Raw genomic sequence first — 18658 nt, 5'->3', positions numbered from 1 at the left:
TCAAATTCTAGTTCTTCAGAGCTGGGGATTTATGTCACTCATTTCAATGTCATTGTGCTGACTCTTGCATTTAGCTGGTTTAAAAGGAAAACTCAACGTTTTTCATTGGACAAAGTACAAAAGCAAGTATTTTATACAAATACAATATTTGCTATACCATTTTATACAACGAATAGGTACAATTGACGGGAGGAAAAGAGATAAACGGGATAAAAGATGTACAAAAATATAAACCCGGTTTAATAATACTTTTCAGGTAGTAAAAGTACACACTTGGTGGTAAAAGTATACACAATGTAGCACAAAAATGTTGTCATAACATTATACTAAAACTATATACATTTGTGCAGAGATACTAAAATACTAAAATTATTTACAAGCAATCATGATAGAGAAAAATTACGGTACTTTGGTAATATATCGAGGCCACTCTTGTATCGCTGCAGTGATTATGTTAGGTTGGGCTTTCATAAATAGAAAGTATGACTCATCTGGCATCGTTAGATTCATAACAAAACTAAGAAATTCCTACAAACATATTTATGATAACCCAACCTAACATAAGCGCCGCAGCGGGCTGTAAAATATGTGGCCTCCGTATAGTACCGGAAAAAAAATTACACTTTTCTATCCGTTTTGCATAGCGCTGCCAACAGAAATAAAATAACTATTCAGACCGATAAATGCTTAGGATATAACAGTTTTTACTAATTATAGATTTAGTTTAGAATGTACAGTAGTATTACCTATATAATAGGCTAATAAACAAATAAAATAAACAAACACATATACCTTGGGTGTCCATCAATATGGGCCTGGAGGAGGGGGGTCGAAACTGTATACAAAACTGGGTACAAAAATGTATTAAATGAACGTGGAAGACCTCGGAAGCGAATACAAGTAATTTGAAAGGGAGAGAAGCTACAATCGATCGACAGGAAACAAATTTTACCTCTATACAACCGATCCAGTTCCAACTAGCTCACACATCCCACCAAATGTCTTAAAACTTCAGCCAAGTCGCGCATCGAAGAATAAAAGGAGAGAAATAATTTCAGATATTATGGCCTTGCTAAATGATGAACAACAGACCGATCATCTTGGGCAGGGGTGTCAGTGGTTAATATTAAATTAAAATGAAATGTCAATTTTCTCAATTCAATTTCTTACGGTACTGCAAATAATCTAAATGCTATAATCTATGAAACGGGTGGAATTAGACAGACATTACACAATTGTTGAATGTCTCAGCAATTAGATGTTTTTGGTTTCTTATAAAATTATTTTTGTAAATGATATTATGTGTCTGATCATGGTAATATTTTAACTATTAAACCCAATCAACCACAACCGAGCAAGACTCAACCCCCGGTACTATTTATTTACCTGTGGACAGACTAAAAAACATACCATAAGGGATGGGTCCTGATGGTTCCTTCTCTGTACCTGCAATTCTGCATCTAGAAAGTACTTGCTCCTTGCTGAGTTTAAATTAATGTTTTTCCTTCGCTTCATAAGCTTAAATCTTCATCCCAACTTCCTTTAGAAGTGTTTAATACTGGCTTTAACTGATATAAAATCCATCGTGCTACTTCACCAAAAGGTTTGTCGTATTGTAAAATTGTGGTTTCGTTCAACCTCTCTGTGTCAACATGATGTCTGCTTAGAAGATGTATCGCAAAGTATTGTCTCCAAGCGTTCCAAGGGTTTGCTCCGTACAACTTATCTATCAAGTTGTGAACGCCAAACAGTACTGGAACTCTATGCACCAAATGTGGTTCCTTCATGAGTATCTGCTCCGTTGGCATTTGGCCTCCATTATAGTACCATTCTCGTGGCAAATAGCGTTTGTAACTTTCCAGATATTTCTTTAGGAACCTAGCTTTGGGGTGACCAATCATAATCTGAAATCAAAAAGCATTCTGACTTGTTGGGTTTACATTTTTATCGACTAACAAGATATTTTGAAATTGCAAAGGGTCTTTTTACAACAATCAAAGTTTTACTCAGTACAGATATATGTCTTAAAACAAACAGAAAAAATTAAAAATAATTATAATCGAAAGTTTCTTTGCTTTGATAAAGCAGATTAGAGCTTACTTTTATAATTTTTTTTCTTTCGATCAGCTGAAGACAATTTTATTGTTAGCTTCGTAGGCCTACGGAGCACTGTAGGGGTCTAGGGGTCGTGTTTTGTTTACAATTTGTTTCTTGTTATTTCTGTTATCTAAAACCTCATTTAACCAAGTAAAATTATCTAATCATAAACAATAACCCGTCCCCTAGTTAGCCTATATAAGCAAACAGTATAAAGAAAAAATAATTAAATTAACCCTACTATATTAGAAAATGTCATCGACACTAGCGATCAGTGACACCAACATAAAAAAGACACAAAAAACTAGCTTTAAAATTCACAATGAGTTGAGAAGTTTGCTTGTGTTGGTTAGACTATGGTATTTTTTTAGTTTATGCTAATGATCAGCATCGATTGTCCATCAGTGTAGCCAAATAGGTATAGGCAATCAGCAGTCAAAAGTATAAGAGTAAATTGGTTCAGATTGATCAGATCTTTACCATACTAATGGTAATCACTCCTTGCCTCTATTTATACTTGTCTTGCTCATCAAATCAAGTTCACATATGTTACCAATATTATTTAGTTTATATAACAATTTATCGTAATATTGTAAAACAATCTTTATAGATTCAACAATGCAAAATTATCACCCACAAAGGAAAAATTTACTCCTGTGCGTATAGAAGAATCATTCTATTTTTTGAGACTAAACAAATTTGGAGATGAAAAAAGAATTTTGGAATGGTTTGAAAGTTGAAGGACTGAGTCATTGGTTGCTGATATGACATTAATAAATTGGCAACTGGACAACAGGTAGACACCTGCTCTGCTCTTCCACACTCCTTCCCCCAAAGCCCCCAAAGATTACTGACGTGCTTCCCAATAAGAGTAGGCCTACACACACATATATACACGCCCGCACACTGCTGTCCTTGTTCCGACACCAACAAGCGGCTTGCAGCCATGTCTAATGATGCAAATGGCTACATACCTCCAAAATAAGTACATATACAACTGCCTAGGTGGTAGTGTATTTACACACCTGGTTTCCAAAGTATTCATCCAAAGGCCATCCTACTACCATTTCATAGTGTAAATATTGGTCGAGAGGCTTCAACAAGACCATGTCAGTGTCTAAGTAGACTCCTCCGTTCTCCATTAACACCTGGATCCTGGCAATGTCTGACGAGTGGTAGACGGAGCTGAGCGGCTGACCGTACACATGAGTGGGACGGCGAATGAAGCTAACTTTGACGGGGACTTGTAGCAGGTTTGATAGAGACTCTACTAAGTTCCAGTAGTGACCTGACAACTCTGTACAATCACAGTGAATCCACACATTGCTTTGTTGCACCTAAAAACAATTGACCAATTAAATTGTTGTTCTTTTTAAATATTATGTTTATGACATTTTGCCAAAAAGACCCGAATTTACAAGAGATAAAACAACCTGAACCATTATGTCTATTGGGTCTGACGATGATTGGAGTGTCCAATTGAAATCGATCACCACTAACACCTTTCATAGTACAGTATATATTTAGAGTCTTCTTTCTTAAAACAATGTAAATATAAACAATGTATAAAGTGTTATGTTAGACATATTTATATTTATTTTCCTACCACTGCATGGAAATTATCACATTGCAATACCAGAAAATAGTACGCAAAATAGCTCATTGCAGCTCTAGAGCGGGGATGGACCACTTCTGCTCGCTAATCAGCTGATTTCACTGTTGTTTGAGTATTGTAAAATAAGTAGCCTACTAGGAACACACCTGAAATCTATCTATCTAAAGGGAGGATACAAAATATTTTTACCTATTAGTAAACATATTACCAAATAAAATAGACAAACCTGTAGTTGGCACTGATGATGATATAATGTTTTAAACTTAAGCGAAATGTATAGTTTAACTAAAAGGTGTACTTTTACTCTATTTCTACTTACCTTAATAACAGAAATGATTGATAAGAATGATATGAAGTTTAATGATGTCGATCCAAACAAAACATAATGCACAGTGTTCGGAATTATTTTATACGGGACTCCAGTAATATTATTAAATGAATCAAAAGAAAATGCCTTGGGTTTCCTGTATGAAGAGAGGGATATTATAAGGACAATTATAATAATCAACAAAAAGAGATATTTTAGTAACCTCTTAAATTTTAGATTTTTAAACATATTATTAACAAACTGGGCTTGTTGTGAACGGAAATACAATGACTATGCTAATATCAGTCACCTTTGCAAACAATAATTATTAACTAATAATTTGTTTAACTCACAAAAATTAATATAAAAAGTCAAAACAGTTCTTGTTCGACATTTTTAAGGTTAGTTTGACAGTTCACTTTTGTTTTGTTGTGTAAGTGTAAGTAAAAGAAATGAATAGTTTTTTCTTCTTCCTATCTTTGTAGTTTGCTTAGGTAGCGTTGTAGCTCAGTGGTTGTAGCAGACTTGATTTGATGCATTGATTATGTAAGTATATAGGCCTGATATATTGTTGTTACAAGGAGCCATTGATAATGACATCTCACGATGAGATATATTATTATCAATGCTAGTAATCTGTTTGAATTTTTGCATTTAGTTGTAAACAATACGATACTTCAAAAGAAAAGTTAAATGTCTATGGTTAAATAGTGTGGTTATATGGTAGTTTAACCAAGCCAGCTTTTAGTAAGCAAACATGAAAAGAAAAACGAGAAGAAGAAGGGTTAACGTCAAATCCCTAATGGATAACAAAACAAACTCAATAATTTAGGGTTATGTTATGTTTTTTATATTGCCGGCCTAAAGGTGTTTTGGTGAATGATGTTTTAAACGTTAAAAATGTATTTTAAGTGCTAGTAATTGACTTGCTATAACATAATCTTTAAGCGGACATTATCTTGAATAACAATTTCAGCTATGAGATTGGTAACTATTTACTGATTTAATGTTAGAGGCATATTCATTTTAAGATGTTTTGAACAGGTTATCTTAGTGCACTAACATTTAAGTCTTTCTGTTAAACAATCAAATGGTGTTAGCTTTTTGATGGTACATACATGGGCCATTATATAATTTATCAAAAGCTTAAACTAATTGGCTTAAATACAGAACTTTACAACCTTAACTTAATCTTAATATAAGGTAAGAAGGCCCCTATACCCAGGGTTGCCACCTTAGGTTAGGGAAAATTCGGGACATGGCCCCCTCCCCCCGGATTAACATAGGATTAAATGTGGGCATAAGGAACCAAAATCGGGACTGTCCCGGCAGAATCGGGACGGGTGGCAATCCTGCCTATGAGTGAAAATTTAAAAACTTACGTTTTCAGGAAAAGCACTTTGCAAATTTTTTCTCCCTTTTATCAAAACTTTTATTATTTTTTTTATTTCATTAACATGTTAAGTTTCATAAAATGTCCATGGTAACGCAATATCTTTGGTAGTTTTTTTTTAAAAAGAGCATCTTTAGTGGAAAAACACAAAATCCTGTCACGACCATAACAGACGTTTAAATGAATATTAAAAATAGTTAATATTATTTTTATAACTATGTTTTGCTATAAACTAATTTACTTTTATGACCATTATACAATAAAAAGGTCACTGAGCTTTTGGTATATTTGGTCTTTCCAGAAAAAAATAAAAAAACTCAAAAAATTGAAATAAAGCCAATAAAATCTTTTTAAGTTTGTATAACTCCGAAAAAACTTACCTGAGACCCGAAAAATCGTTATGTTCGTATAGAGGTGTGCTTCTTTTGTGTATAAAACATTGAAATATGACGATATTTTAATTTTTGAAATTTTTATGATAGAAATCGTTAACGTGATGGTCAGGGACAAGCGGGACGGTCGTGAATTTTCTGAAATAATCTCAATCTTTCTAAACAGTCCTTCAATTATACTGTTAGTTATAATAAAAATATGTGTTTCAATTGAACTAAACTGTTCAATTTACAATTATATTAAAGTTATTGTCACGACCAAACACACTATAATCCATAAGGCTGGATTGGTCGTGAAAAAACCAGCGATGGTCGTGAAACTTTGGTCGTGAAATTACGTGTTATTTGGCTCTGTTCTGGTGGTAGCCCTGCACCTCATGTTCGAGGATACAAAGTGGACTTCTAGGTTAATCTAGCAATTGAAATATCTTATAAACAAAAATTAACACCATGTCTACTTCATCAAATGACTACGTACGGTCATGGACACACCAAAATTACAAAAAACACAATCTTTCCTTTATTAATCTTGTAATTCCTCCTTTCAACTCGAAACGACCGGCACTACAATCCTGACGTACACCCCGAACTAGTCTCTAAAACCAACTGACTCCATCGACGCCAGGCTTGCCACTGTCGTGCTCCAAAGTTGAAAATTTTTCCCAAATGGTCGTGACGCCAAATCGAGGGACAGACTTATTTTGTCATGGTAGTCAGTTTGCAATGACAATAAAATTATAATATGCTACTTTTTTGTAAGTTTAATAACCATTGATGACATTTAAATATGGCTTTATATATTTCGGCATGAATAATTAGTCTTAAAACAGCGTGAAAGTTGGAAAATGTACCCTAGGGACACGTCATGGTCGTGAATTTCGAGACTTTAAAAATACGAAAAAAATACCTAGAACCTATTTAAAACCAAATAAATGTGTGTAACATGTTGCCCCCGTCCCAAAAAATATTAAAACACATAATAATAAACTACAAATCCAGTATCTACGAAGTAAAAGGCCAGGGACATGAAAACGTGCGTTTTTAAATTTTCACTCCTATACCAAACTATGTCATCCGCTCTACCTTGTTTATTCAAATTTTGTAGGCTAATTACCAATATTTTGTATGCTCTGTTTATCTATCCTGTACATTTATTTAGAACTCTAAACACCTAAACGATATTGTTTAGGATGGGTATGTGTTTGTGTGTGTGTGTAAAAGATACGATGCATCATGTCTATGTGGCCTATCTGATGAGTCGTGGATTTGAACAAATTGAAAAGGTGAATGCAAGCCAGCCACACATTTTATCCATCAACTTTAAAATCTTACCTCATTAAATAACTCCGTATTGTTTTACCATTTTACCATTGTTTCTTGTTGCAGTATTGCCTAAGTAGTCATCCCAACAAGCCATGTTACGTTTTGACATTCAAAGGCATCACTCTGATGCTAGACTGTGGCTTGTCTGCTCACACAGCTCTCAACTTCCTCCCCCTGCCTCTCGTCCACAGTGCCAGACTCAACAACCTGCCTACATGGATGCCTCGTGAGAATGCTGACCCAGATTTGGAGGGGGTTAGTATAGTAAAATATTTGAAAATATCTAGTGAGTAGGCCCTTTAGTATTTTGAATCTCTTGAGATGACCATGTCATTGAACTGACAAAATTACTGGCTGGAGTTTCGGATTCATTGCATCTATCCATCTTTTGAGCTACAGTTCTGTTCTCCCGAGTACCAAGATCCAACAGGTTACTTTGATTGAGGAGGCAGTAGGAGGTCGTTACTCAACTTTTAATGTTCATTGATCTTTATGACTTTCCCAGGAGCTGAAGGAGTGCAACGGCAGGTTACTTTGATTGAGGAGGCAGTAGGAGGTCGTTACTCAACTTTTAATGTTCATTGATCTTTATGACTTTCCCAGGAGCTGAAGGAGTGCAACGGCCGAGTATTTGTTGACTCTGCACCAGAGTTTTGTCCACCCTTGGCCAAAGTGGTTGACTATTCCCAAATAGATGTCATCCTCATCTCCAACTACATGTCAATGTTGGCTTTGCCCTTCATCACAGAGAGAACTGGGTTTGATGGGATCGTCTACTGCACTGAACCTACTTTGCAGATAGGCAGGTCAGTAGATATTTGGTTTAACAGAATATAGGCTACTTTGTTGTCTACCAAGCTAAACCATTGAGCACACAGAAAAGATATGTCATAATATAACAAATTGACCTAGAGAAATGTCAAAATATGATTTTTCCGTTTACTTTTTTGTTTCCGTTAATTCACTACCACTTCATAAAAATTCTATTGCTCTTCAAACTACCCTCCAATCATTTTACGTCCACTGTGCTATTCAATATCCACTAGAAAGTATGAACATTTCAATTTTCTTACTTCCATAGGCCTACTAAAGATCAATTCTGAGTACTACTCATGTATCGGTGATGAAATCAATCTTCCAAACTCAAGTACAATAAAAACAATTTCTTGGATAAAATCTAGATCAGCCTAAAAATTTAGACTGTGCCAACTGCCAACCAATGATGACATTACAACAAAAAGTACATTTCAATGTGAAATGGTTCAGTTGTAACTATTTATCTTCCATGGTAATTTAGTTGCGTAATTTAGTAATGAATCTTAACTCATTTCCACAAATTGCTTAGTGTACATGTAAATCTTTTCTATTTTCCCCTCCTGTTCTAGACTATATCTAGAAGAGCTGGTCCAGTACATAGAGCAGAGCCCGAAAGCATCTCTAGCGAGCCACTGGAAAGACTTTCTCCATTTAATGCCACCCCCCTTGTGCGAGGCTAGCAACAAACCTCGTAACTGGCAGCAACTGTATAGCCTCGCACAGGTACAACGGAGCTTAGCTCGTATTCAAGTCCTGGGCTATGATCAGAAAATGGTAAGTAGATTGGCTCAGTACACAAATTAGTGTTGGATAATGATTTATAGGGTTACCATTATTTTTTTACATATTTAATTGATTAGCATAGTTAATAAATATTTCCATTGTAGATTAGGGCCTACAACAAAAAAACAATACAAGTTCATCTGTAACATAGGCTTAGAGGACTTATTGTTTGGTACTTTGGTAATATACCGACCACACCTAATAATTATAACCTAACCTAACCTAACCACCCCTAGGTTAGGTTAGGTTAGAAAGATTTTGTTATTTAAACTAATTAAAATCTTATTTGGGAGTGGATTTATCAGTCAGGTCGGTATAATACCAAAGTACCTTTTGTTTTCCTTTGAGATTGTGTCGTCTAATGTAGTTTTGTCTGTTGCCAGGATGTGTACGGATCACTGCGAGTCACTCCAGTCAGTTCTGGCTACTGTCTGGGCAGCAGTAACTGGGTGATCTCCTCCGATCATGAGAAGATCACATACGTTAGTGGCTCTTCTACTCTCACTACTCATCCCAGGTAGTGCACATTTTTGTTTCATAAGGAAATTTAAATGTATATTTGTGAGTATGGTTGTATTCAATTTCTTGTTCGGTGAGTATCATTTTTTAATATGGTGGTTTTGAAGTCTCATCATGATGACTTTTAAATTTTAGATATGTTCATCAAGGTATTGAAGAACTGAAAACAATGCTGCAAACTGGACCTCAAATGGACAATTGAGTCAAATATATTAGCTGTTCAAAGATTCATTGGATTTGCAATGCTATATTATATGCAACGTCCTCAGCCACCCGCTAGATAACGGAAAAAAATCATAAACAAGAGCATAGGTCGATATGCACATCAATTTAAAGGTCTTAATAAGTAGAATACAATGCCGCGAATTTGAGCTCAAAATAACTAGGCCTACTGAGTGAAAAATAGGAGCTGTTTAAAGATTCAAAATAGCAGATTCAGAAATTTTGAACGGCTGTTATTTTTGACTGGGTTGTCCATTTAAGGTCCAGTTTGCGGCATTGTTTTCAGTTTAGCAAGACCTTTAATTTGATGTACATATAAACCTATGTTAACTATAAGATTTTCAGCTTACTCCAATACTTTTTAATACTTTTTCAATTAAAGGGCTACCATACAAAGTAGGTATTTTAAGCCAAGTATGAATGGAGATGAGTGTAGGATGAGTGGCGCGATCTTGTAGTCTTGTTAGTGACTAAGGCCGACTTATTCCTTAGACACAGCTGTTAATTAATAGCTCATACAGCTAATGGCAACTAAGGGACCCTATGGGCCATCCCCCATAGGTGACATTCGATCACCATGTACCCAGAAAAGTTGCTTACTATTACCAGTAATGATATGCCAAATTGATATCTCATTTTTGTTAAGTTTTCATGTCATCCTAAGACTTAATTGTGAACCTGTATGTTTCTTGTTGTGTTTGCAGACCGATGGACCAAGCCTCCCTCAAACACAGCAACGCTCTGATATTGACGGCTCTCACGCAGACTCCCATAGCCAACCCGGACAGCATGCTGGGCGAACTCTGTATGACTGTAGGTCAGTACCTCTTAATAATTAGCCTATTTACTATTATTGAAGCCTCACTCAAACACAGCAAAGCTCTGATATTGACGGCTCTCACGCAGACTCCCATAGCCAACCCTGACAGCATGCTGGGCGAACTCTGTATGACTGTAGGTCAGTACCTCTTAATAATTATTTACTATTGTTGCGACGGTGAAAGAAAAATATTGAAAATTGATTACAGTCGGCTCTTGCCAAAACTATAAGCTAAAACATAGTTTTTTCGTAAAGTAATACCTAACATCTGATTAGTTTGAACACCTATGAGTTTTTTTTCCTAAGACGCTAGGCACGAGCCCGGGATTGTTTTTCACATTACTCATCAGGCTAGACCTATGGGTCAATTACCTAGTGAATTACCTAGTGGGCGGTATTATCACTTAGATAAAATCCATTGGTGATTTGGCGGGATTTGAACCCAGGACCTCACGGACCGAAGTCCAGCGCTCTAACCACTACACCAGCTCGCTCCCCATACACACCTAAGAGTAGAGAGGTACATAATACTAATTAGGCCTTTGACGTTTATTTTCTTGTATAATTTTTGGTTATTAAACTTTTTTGGGAATCTGATTCCCTTTCAGTATCATAAGCATCGGATAAATAAGATTGAATAAGATTGAATTGTTTTAGGCTACCTAATTCTTAAACAAACGTGTGCTCATCCCCTGTTACTATACCACTTCCTTATTGTTTTAGCGTCCACTATTCGCAACAACGGCAGTGTGCTGATCCCCTGCTATGTGTCCGGCACTGTCTACGATCTGTTTGAATGTCTATCCACTCATCTGGACAATGTCAATCTGGCCAACACCCCGATGTTCTTCATCTCTCCCGTGGCAGACACTTCCATCGCCTACTCCAACATTCTGGCCGAGTGGTGAGTCTAGTTGAAAGAATTGTCAGAGGTTATCCTGGTAAGTTATGAGGCTAGGTTAGGAGGAAACTATCCTAGTCCTAGTGTTAGTTTGAGGTGATTTTGGGACATGTTTTCACTTACTTCAATCAATGAGTTCTTTTTAAGACTTAGATTTTATGTAAGAAAATTCAGGGGCTTGGAAATACTGAAGCAACTTAAACTATACAATTCATCGATCTTTTCGGCATTCTCTTTACAAATTATACCCTTTTACCACACTACAGTGTTCAATGGTATCTGAACCTCTGACTTTTAAGCTAATTTAAGGTTAAGTGTAAGAAAGGTCCATGTGGTCCTAACTTTGCCTGAAAAATTAAAAAGAAAAACCTGTATTTCATTTTATTGTACTAGCTAAACTAGTTAAAAACTCTATACCTGTAAAAATTCTTCAATCAGGCAATGGATTAGCTGCACGGGGTTTTTCTCAAGATCTAACCTTTCCATCTTGGTACCCTTAAAAAAATTAATAATTTGAAATACTTTTGACAAGGATGAATGAACAAGACCTGCTATTTTGACTAATGATTGGTTGAAATAATCATCATATTATTAACAAGAAGATGATCATATTGTATGTGGTATTCTATTTAACTCAACCAAGATCTCTGGCAGGTTGTCGCAAGCCAAGCAGAACAAGGTGTACCTGCCGGAGGAGCCGTTCCCTCACGCCCAGCTTATCAAGTCCGGCAGACTAAAGCACTTCAAACACATTTATGACGAGGGATTCAGTACAGACTTCCGTCAGGTATTTTGTATTTTCAATAGTTAAATATTTTCAGGGCTACCACCAACTATGAATACCGGTACTTTGAAAAACGTAGTGAGAATTCCTTTGAAATTACAAAATAATAATGAGTTATAAGTGATGGTATTCTATGGTCCATGAATTAAATTATTAATTTAGTTATTAATTATGTATATATTACTAGACGTCGTCCAGTGGTCGAAAACTCGAGCAAAAATGTGTAATGTACAGACTTCTCTTTTTCACCGCACATTATAAATAAAACATGTTATTGGAATTTCTTTTTTATTTCATTATCTGTCTATATTTCATTGTTATTATTCGTCTATATTCGTTTGTTAACGTTACAAAAATAATAAGTTATTCTCAGTAACCTGTTACCAAGAAAAAGGTGAATCTTCAGTAATAGCGATATTTATCCTATTACGTTATATAACACCCACCACTAGTCTAAAAGTAGGTCATAATAGTTGCCATATCAGCTCAGCTAAATTTTATTGACTTGATGCTCGATCACTAGGCTCAACTTGAAAATCAAGCTGCTTGCACGCCTCTACAATTGTAAAGTGGTTAAATGTACAATTGATGTTTTGTTATGTTCCAGCCATGTGTTGTATTCTGTGGCCATCCCAGCCTAAGGTTCGGAGACGCTGTTCACTTTGTGGAGATGTGGGCATCTAACCCCCATCACACCATCATATTTACTGGTCAGGAACATTTACAGTCGAGGCTGTAGCTGCTAGATGGGCCTATAATTGCTGTTAAAGTTTAGAGGTTATGTTTAGCTGTCTGCGTTGGCAGTCGTCTATGCTCAAAGGGCTGGGTGACAGCTGATCTAAAGAGTCATACCAACCAAACAAACCATTCCAAATTATCAAAGATTATAATAGAAGACACGAGAAAGAAAAATAGTGCTTCTGCTTTCAAAGGGCCCGTCCTAAAGTTTTACACCAAAGACCTTGTTTAGGTTATGTTTGGCTGGGTGTTGGCACTCTGGTCTATGTTAAAAGGGCCTAGTGACACCAGCTGGCTTTCAGAGTCATACCAACCAAACAAACTGAAATACACCTTTTCAAGTCAGAAAAATTATACTATAAGACATTAAGAAGCGAAATTGCAAATCTCATCTATAAGGGTGCATCACGAGTTAGTTCCCTTCAGCAGCTACAGCCTCAATTATTCTTCATATTAAAATTAATCATATATTATCTTAGCCTTTCTCTGACGAGACTGACTGCCTCATAAAAACTCTTTAGATTCAATCCCTTCTTCGTAAAGACTAACAAGATCTAATAGGTAAAAATTATACGAATCAATTGGAACTAACAAGGCTAATCAAAGAAAAGAAATTAATTGATTATGATTATACTAACCATAAGTCACTAGCTGGTTGAGAATATAAAGGATTTTATGAGATTGATATTGGTCTCATAAATCTGATATTTGGTGTTTTGTATGTACAGTTACAAATACAAACCAGAATCCAAAGGCTTGAATACAATTAAAGGCTGTATAGAGTGGAACTTCTTTTACTTTCACTTAATTGCCAAAATAATGTCTAAAATCCTACATTAGGACAAAAGATCAGTGTTACCCTATGTGACTTTATCGTGTATTAATAAGTCCTAGGACTCTATTTAAAAATGTCCTACTTACTGCTACTGAAATATATCCCCTTGGAAAAGCTTCTCAATCAGTTACAGTAATATAATGTTTTTCTATTTCTACTATTTGCATCTACTCTAAAGGAAATCAGGGATCAATCAGCAAATTTGAAAAAACATCAATTCCATTGTTTTCTTACTTATAGAGCCAGACTTTCCGTACCTGGAGGCGTTGGCTCCGTTTCAGCCAGTGGCCATGAAGGCGCTGCATTGTCCCATAGACACTAGCCTCAACTATAGCCAAGCAAACAAGTTGATACGTGAGTTGAAGCCTCAACACCTTGTGCTGCCCGAGTGCTACACACAACCTCCTCTCAACTACCCTCTGCGCTTGGACCTGGTCATCAGCAAGGAGCAGATTGTGGTGAGTCTTGATCTGTCCTATCTTGTCCTGTCCCTGAACAACCTCCTCTGAACTACCCTCTGCGCTTGGATCTGGTCATCAGCAAAGAGCAGATTGTGGTGAGTTATATCTTGTCCTGTCCCTGAACCCTAAACAACATTAATACACTCAATATGTTACATGAATATGTAACATCGATCACAATCTTCCTAAATAAATTTTCTTGTCAAAGGGCTCTGGGCCAGAATGGGTTTGATTTTGTGTTGGATAGGAAGAGCAAGCACACCTGTACAGTATAGATAAATATTTAGAACAGTTTTTTTATTCCTATCCAAAACAAAATCAGCCATTTGAAAAGAATACAGGGTATATCCTTAACTCTTCACTAGTCATCACTACAGTAATATTTTATTTAATCAAATACCTCGCTTAAATGTTTGACTCAATAGTTATTTGTGTAACTAGTGGGCAAAGTGGCACTTTGCTGCACACGAGAACGGAATGATCTCGAGTGCAGCAAAGGCCTTTTGCTCTCGTGTTACACATTATATTTTTCCTACAGTCACTATAAAGCATATAAATAATTAGTCTTTCAAACACTATACAACACGTTTTTAGGTTCAGCTGGCAACACAAATAGGTGCCCTAGAGAAAGTAGTACCCGGTCCGTATCACTCCGCTATTTTTCCTCGGCAAGAAATGTGCTCCGCGTTTTGAGAATATAGTTCCGTATGTTTTTGTAATTTGAAGTGGTTTCCGCGCCTAAAAAAATGATTTATTAAAGGTATTTTTTTGTTTATTAAGTTTGTAGGAATGTTTTAAAAGCGTTAAAAAGAAAAGTCCAGAAAGTTCAGAAATACTGAAACTATAAACACAAAATGACAGGTTAAATCGTAGTTATAATAGTCAATCAGCCGCTCATAGTATTATTATCTTTAAGTGTTGCCAACCTATCTCCAAGCGTACACGGATTACGTGCATAATAGAACCACACTGTTTTGTGTTGTTTCGTTTGAATCCTGATGTGCGGCAAAGTATAAACCGTACGGAAAAGTATAAATATGCAGCAATTAGCAGCTTTCTGTACTATAAACAGTACAAGGAAGCCAACTTTTTCGGGTGACTGTAGGAAAAAGTCTATTGATTTTGATTAACTGTGATTAAAATGGTGTTATTTCTGTTCATGACGTGCTAAAACACCACTACCTACAACCTTTTTTAAACTGGCCTTTTCAGTTAAGTTCTTAGAATTGAAAAGATAGACTTTACAGTATTGTTTATTTTACTTTACAACTCAAGTATTGGACCAATGAGGTTCAAGGAGTGAGAGAAAAGAAGTAAAATTGTAATGCCTCGAACGTCAACTTATCAGCTGTCAAGATCAATTTAATTGTTAATGAGTGGTTGGTACAATGAGTGTTGCATCACTATCAGTGAGGGGCTATAAACGAAACTGTCTTGGGTAAAGTAATCTCGCGTTACTAGTCTTAACGACACTCATAAAAAATTTTAAGGCACTCACCAAGGCTCGTACCTTAAATTTCTCCTCGTGTCCTTAACACTTTTACCCGATTGTTGTGTAAACTACTACTATATTTGACGATTAATAACGATATTAATTAATTGACAATGCCCATTGTGTACTTGTGCTTTGAAGTTTTTGTCTGTTGCAGGGAGATCGCAAACAAGTGACGGCTCCAGTGATCTTGTCAGTCAAGCGAGGAGACGTGTTGAAGCTGCCGGTGAAGTGTGTCAAGGCTCGTGTACAGCTGGATCCTGAGTTGGCCAAGGAGCTGGTGCCTGTGGAAGGCAAGAATGGCGTCGGAGTGTGCAGTGTCACTGGCAAACTACTTGTTAAAGACAATAGATATATACTGCAGGTTAGTGGGACATTCAAGGTTTTTTTATTTGTCAATTTATGTACTTAAGTTAGAGTATCAATTTTCCAACCAACGGTTATCTGACATTTTTGTGTTATTCTCTTACTGCAGTCAATCAAATACCCAGATATTGTGTTTGTTTGTGTGTAAATGTAAATGATTCTTCTGAGCAAGTTACCGATTGATGTTTCATATTTTTTTTCTATAGTCTTTGAAAGGAGAGGATGACACAGCCACTACCAGCTCCGGGGTGGCAGGGCCTCGGTTGAGGAGCCCAGGGGAGCCAATGAGAAACCTCAAGTACGAGTACGGGCCACTGGAGATTGACCAGTTTGTCCAGCGGCTCAACCAAGAGGGTATCACTGACGCTAAGGTGGAGCCACGCCGGACTGGGTTTATCATTCATCTGGTGAGCTCAAAGTTGACGTGGGCCTGTATTGGGTTTGTTATATTCTCATAATGTCCTAAAACCAATATTGTAGAAAAGTGTGTCCCAGTACCAAAAACATACATTTCTGCAGTGTTTAGGGTACTTGCGGCCCTAGGCCAAACTAACTCAAGCGACCCCAACCAAAACTTCCCACTAATATACAGGGTGTTGAAAATGTCTTGAACCAACATTATATCTGGTGAGTGGTTAAAGAAAAACAACTGATATTTTGTGTACGTATATACTATGATTTTACCTATCTTTTGGTGCCTTATGAAATTTTTTACCACTTATTGGGAACGTCCTGTGGAGGTTGCAGTAACAAGTTTTAATGGAAGCCTATGGCAAATGATACATCATTTTAAAGGCCATTTTTTTCTGAGTAAAGAGCCACAAGTTTCATCTCAAAAGGACTACCCTAGCAAAAATGGCGACTGTTTGAAATTTAAAACCCACTTATAGGGAACGTCCTGTGGAGGAAGCAGTAAAAAGTTTTAATGGAAGCCTATGGTAAATGATACATAATTTTAAAGGCCATTTTTTTCTGAGTAAGGAGCCACAAGTTTCATCTCAAAAGGACCATCCTAGCGAAAATGGCGTTTTACTAAACTTATTTTTAACAGAAATACCAATTAAGCTTTCAATTATTTTCAAAAACTTCAAACAGTCACCATTTTTGCTAGGGTGGTCCTTTTGAGATGAAACTTGTGGCTCCTTACTCAGAAAAAAATGGCCTTTAAAATTATGTATCATTTACCATAGGCTTCCATTAAAGCTTTTTACTGCATCCTCCACAGGACGTTCCCTATAAGTGGTAAAAAATGTCATAAGGCACCAAAAGATAGGTAAAACCATAGTATATCCGTACACAAAATATCAGTTGTTTTTCTTTAACCACTCACCAGATATAATGTTGGTTCCAGACATTTTCAACACTCTGTATAAAAACTTAAATTTTGTGGCATACTATTTTTACTTTCTCCCTCTATACCATAGTATATGGAGAAAGTATTGTTTTCGTCAAAATTTTCGAGTTTGAGTTTTGAGTGAATATATTCGTTTTGGGTCCCCCTGGACCCAAAAAAGTGGTTTTCGAAGTGATGTCTGTGTGTGTGTGTGTGTGTCTGTGTGTGTGTCTGTGTGTGTGTCTGTGTGTCTGGATGTGTACAGAGCTAGAGACCACACCTGTGGTCCGATTTCGATTAAATTTGGTATGTAGGTTCTAATCCATGGTATCTCCAGGCGTTTTTTCATTTTTTTGAAATTTTAATTTTTAATGGGGATTTTCCCATAAAAACCCATAAAAAACCGGAAAAATCGGATTTTCTCAAAAATGGCCCGAACGATTTGGATAAAAATGTAGTATGTTGTAGCCCTTTAAATTCTGAATAAATTGGTACAAATCCCATATCTGTAAAAATTATGGTTCAAAAGTTATGGTCAAATATGTTATTTTCCCATAAAAACCCCATAAAATAACGAAAATAGGATTTTAGAAAAAACCCGGTCTTGATTTAACATAGTATGTTATAGTCCTTACAGTTTTGATAGTTTTTTTTAATTTTTTAGAAATTTTTAATTTTTATGGGGATTTTCCCATAAAACCCCATAAAATAACGGAAAAATATGATTTTCCCAAAAATGGCCCGAACGATTTTGATCACAATTTATTATGTTATAGTCCTTTATATCCTGAACAAAATGGTACAAATCCCATTTCTGTAAAAATTACGGTTCGAAAGTTATTGTAAATTATGTCATTTTCCCTTAAAACCCCCATAAAATAACAGAAAAATCGTATTTTTCCAAAAATGGCTCGAATGATTCGTTGATTTTGATAAAAATGTTTCATGTTATAGTCCTTTAAATTCTGAACTAAATTGTACAAATCTCATTTGCGTATATTTACTCTCACCACTTACACATGATAAAGGTTGTTGACAAACTTATGGGAGAAAGTATGTGTCAGAATGCTGATACCGTTTATTTCTCTTTGTTTTGATTTTTACCATTACTAATAAAATGTGAGTGAAAAGCAGTAATTGAACAGTTTACGCTGTTTATGGTTTCCAACGAAGTGTAAAGTTTACAAACTTCATCTGTGGTAGTGTAGATTTTTGTCTTGTGTTAGTTTGGTCTGTGAATAAATCAAATAAAAGTAACTATATGTACCGATACTGAACTTTCCAACACTCAAACAACACTAACGACCTGATGTCCGTTGGTTTCAGCAAGAGCATGACACCCTGATTCAGATAGATGACAACTCTACCCATATCTACTGCGGAGTCGCTGATCAAGACCTGCGACTTAAGCTGAGAAGTATCTTGCTGCAGTGCCTCAACAAGTTTTGAACTTTGAACTGC

The 18658-nt window shown here is 36.1% G+C and overlaps 2 protein-coding genes across 2 annotated transcripts; one reads left to right on the top strand and one right to left on the bottom strand.

The window, feature by feature from the left end:
- Positions 1-366: 366 nt before the first annotated feature.
- On the bottom strand, positions 367-4421 carry LOC129000983 (uncharacterized). Its single transcript, XM_054428098.1, has 3 exons — positions 4032-4421; positions 3123-3434; positions 367-1904 (listed from the first exon to the last, which is right to left on the bottom strand). The coding sequence occupies exons 1-3, from the start codon at positions 4266-4268 to the stop codon at positions 1512-1514; spliced, it is 942 nt and encodes a 313-aa protein (XP_054284073.1). The 5' UTR covers positions 4269-4421; the 3' UTR covers positions 367-1511.
- A 453-nt stretch (positions 4422-4874) lies between these two features.
- Positions 4875-18658, top strand: LOC129000245 (integrator complex subunit 9-like). Its single transcript, XM_054427204.1, has 13 exons — positions 4875-5006; positions 7191-7382; positions 7731-7933; positions 8513-8717; positions 9110-9243; positions 10172-10284; positions 11011-11191; positions 11843-11975; positions 12580-12682; positions 13786-14003; positions 15656-15862; positions 16071-16271; positions 18524-18658. Exons 1-13 carry the CDS (start codon positions 4998-5000, stop codon positions 18644-18646), a joined length of 2022 nt encoding a protein of 673 aa, XP_054283179.1. The 5' UTR covers positions 4875-4997; the 3' UTR covers positions 18647-18658.

The sequence above is a fragment of the Macrosteles quadrilineatus genome, unplaced genomic scaffold (assembly GCF_028750875.1).
Source record: "Macrosteles quadrilineatus isolate MER2022 unplaced genomic scaffold, UCM_ALF_1.0 Scaffold_8__2_contigs__length_117827958, whole genome shotgun sequence".
NCBI lineage: Eukaryota > Metazoa > Arthropoda > Insecta > Hemiptera > Cicadellidae > Macrosteles > Macrosteles quadrilineatus.
This window is presented reverse-complemented; position numbering and strand designations above follow the sequence as displayed.

Excerpts from the sequence above, each read along its gene's own strand:
- LOC129000245 (XM_054427204.1), top strand. Across the intron at positions 14,004-15,655 it reads TCAGCAAGGAGCAGATTGTG|GGAGATCGCAAACAAGTGAC; the intron begins GTGAGTCTTGAT and ends TGTCTGTTGCAG. Across the intron at positions 16,272-18,523 it reads CTGGGTTTATCATTCATCTG|CAAGAGCATGACACCCTGAT; the intron begins GTGAGCTCAAAG and ends CGTTGGTTTCAG.
- LOC129000983 (XM_054428098.1), bottom strand. The coding sequence starts at position 4,268 with ATGTTTAAAAATCTAAAATTTAAGAGGTTACTAAAATATCTCTTTTTG. Across the intron at positions 3,435-4,031 it reads CAATCATTTCTGTTATTAAG|GTGCAACAAAGCAATGTGTG; the intron begins GTAAGTAGAAAT and ends AATTGTTTTTAG. Across the intron at positions 1,905-3,122 it reads ATGAATACTTTGGAAACCAG|ATTATGATTGGTCACCCCAA; the intron begins GTGTGTAAATAC and ends TTTTGATTTCAG.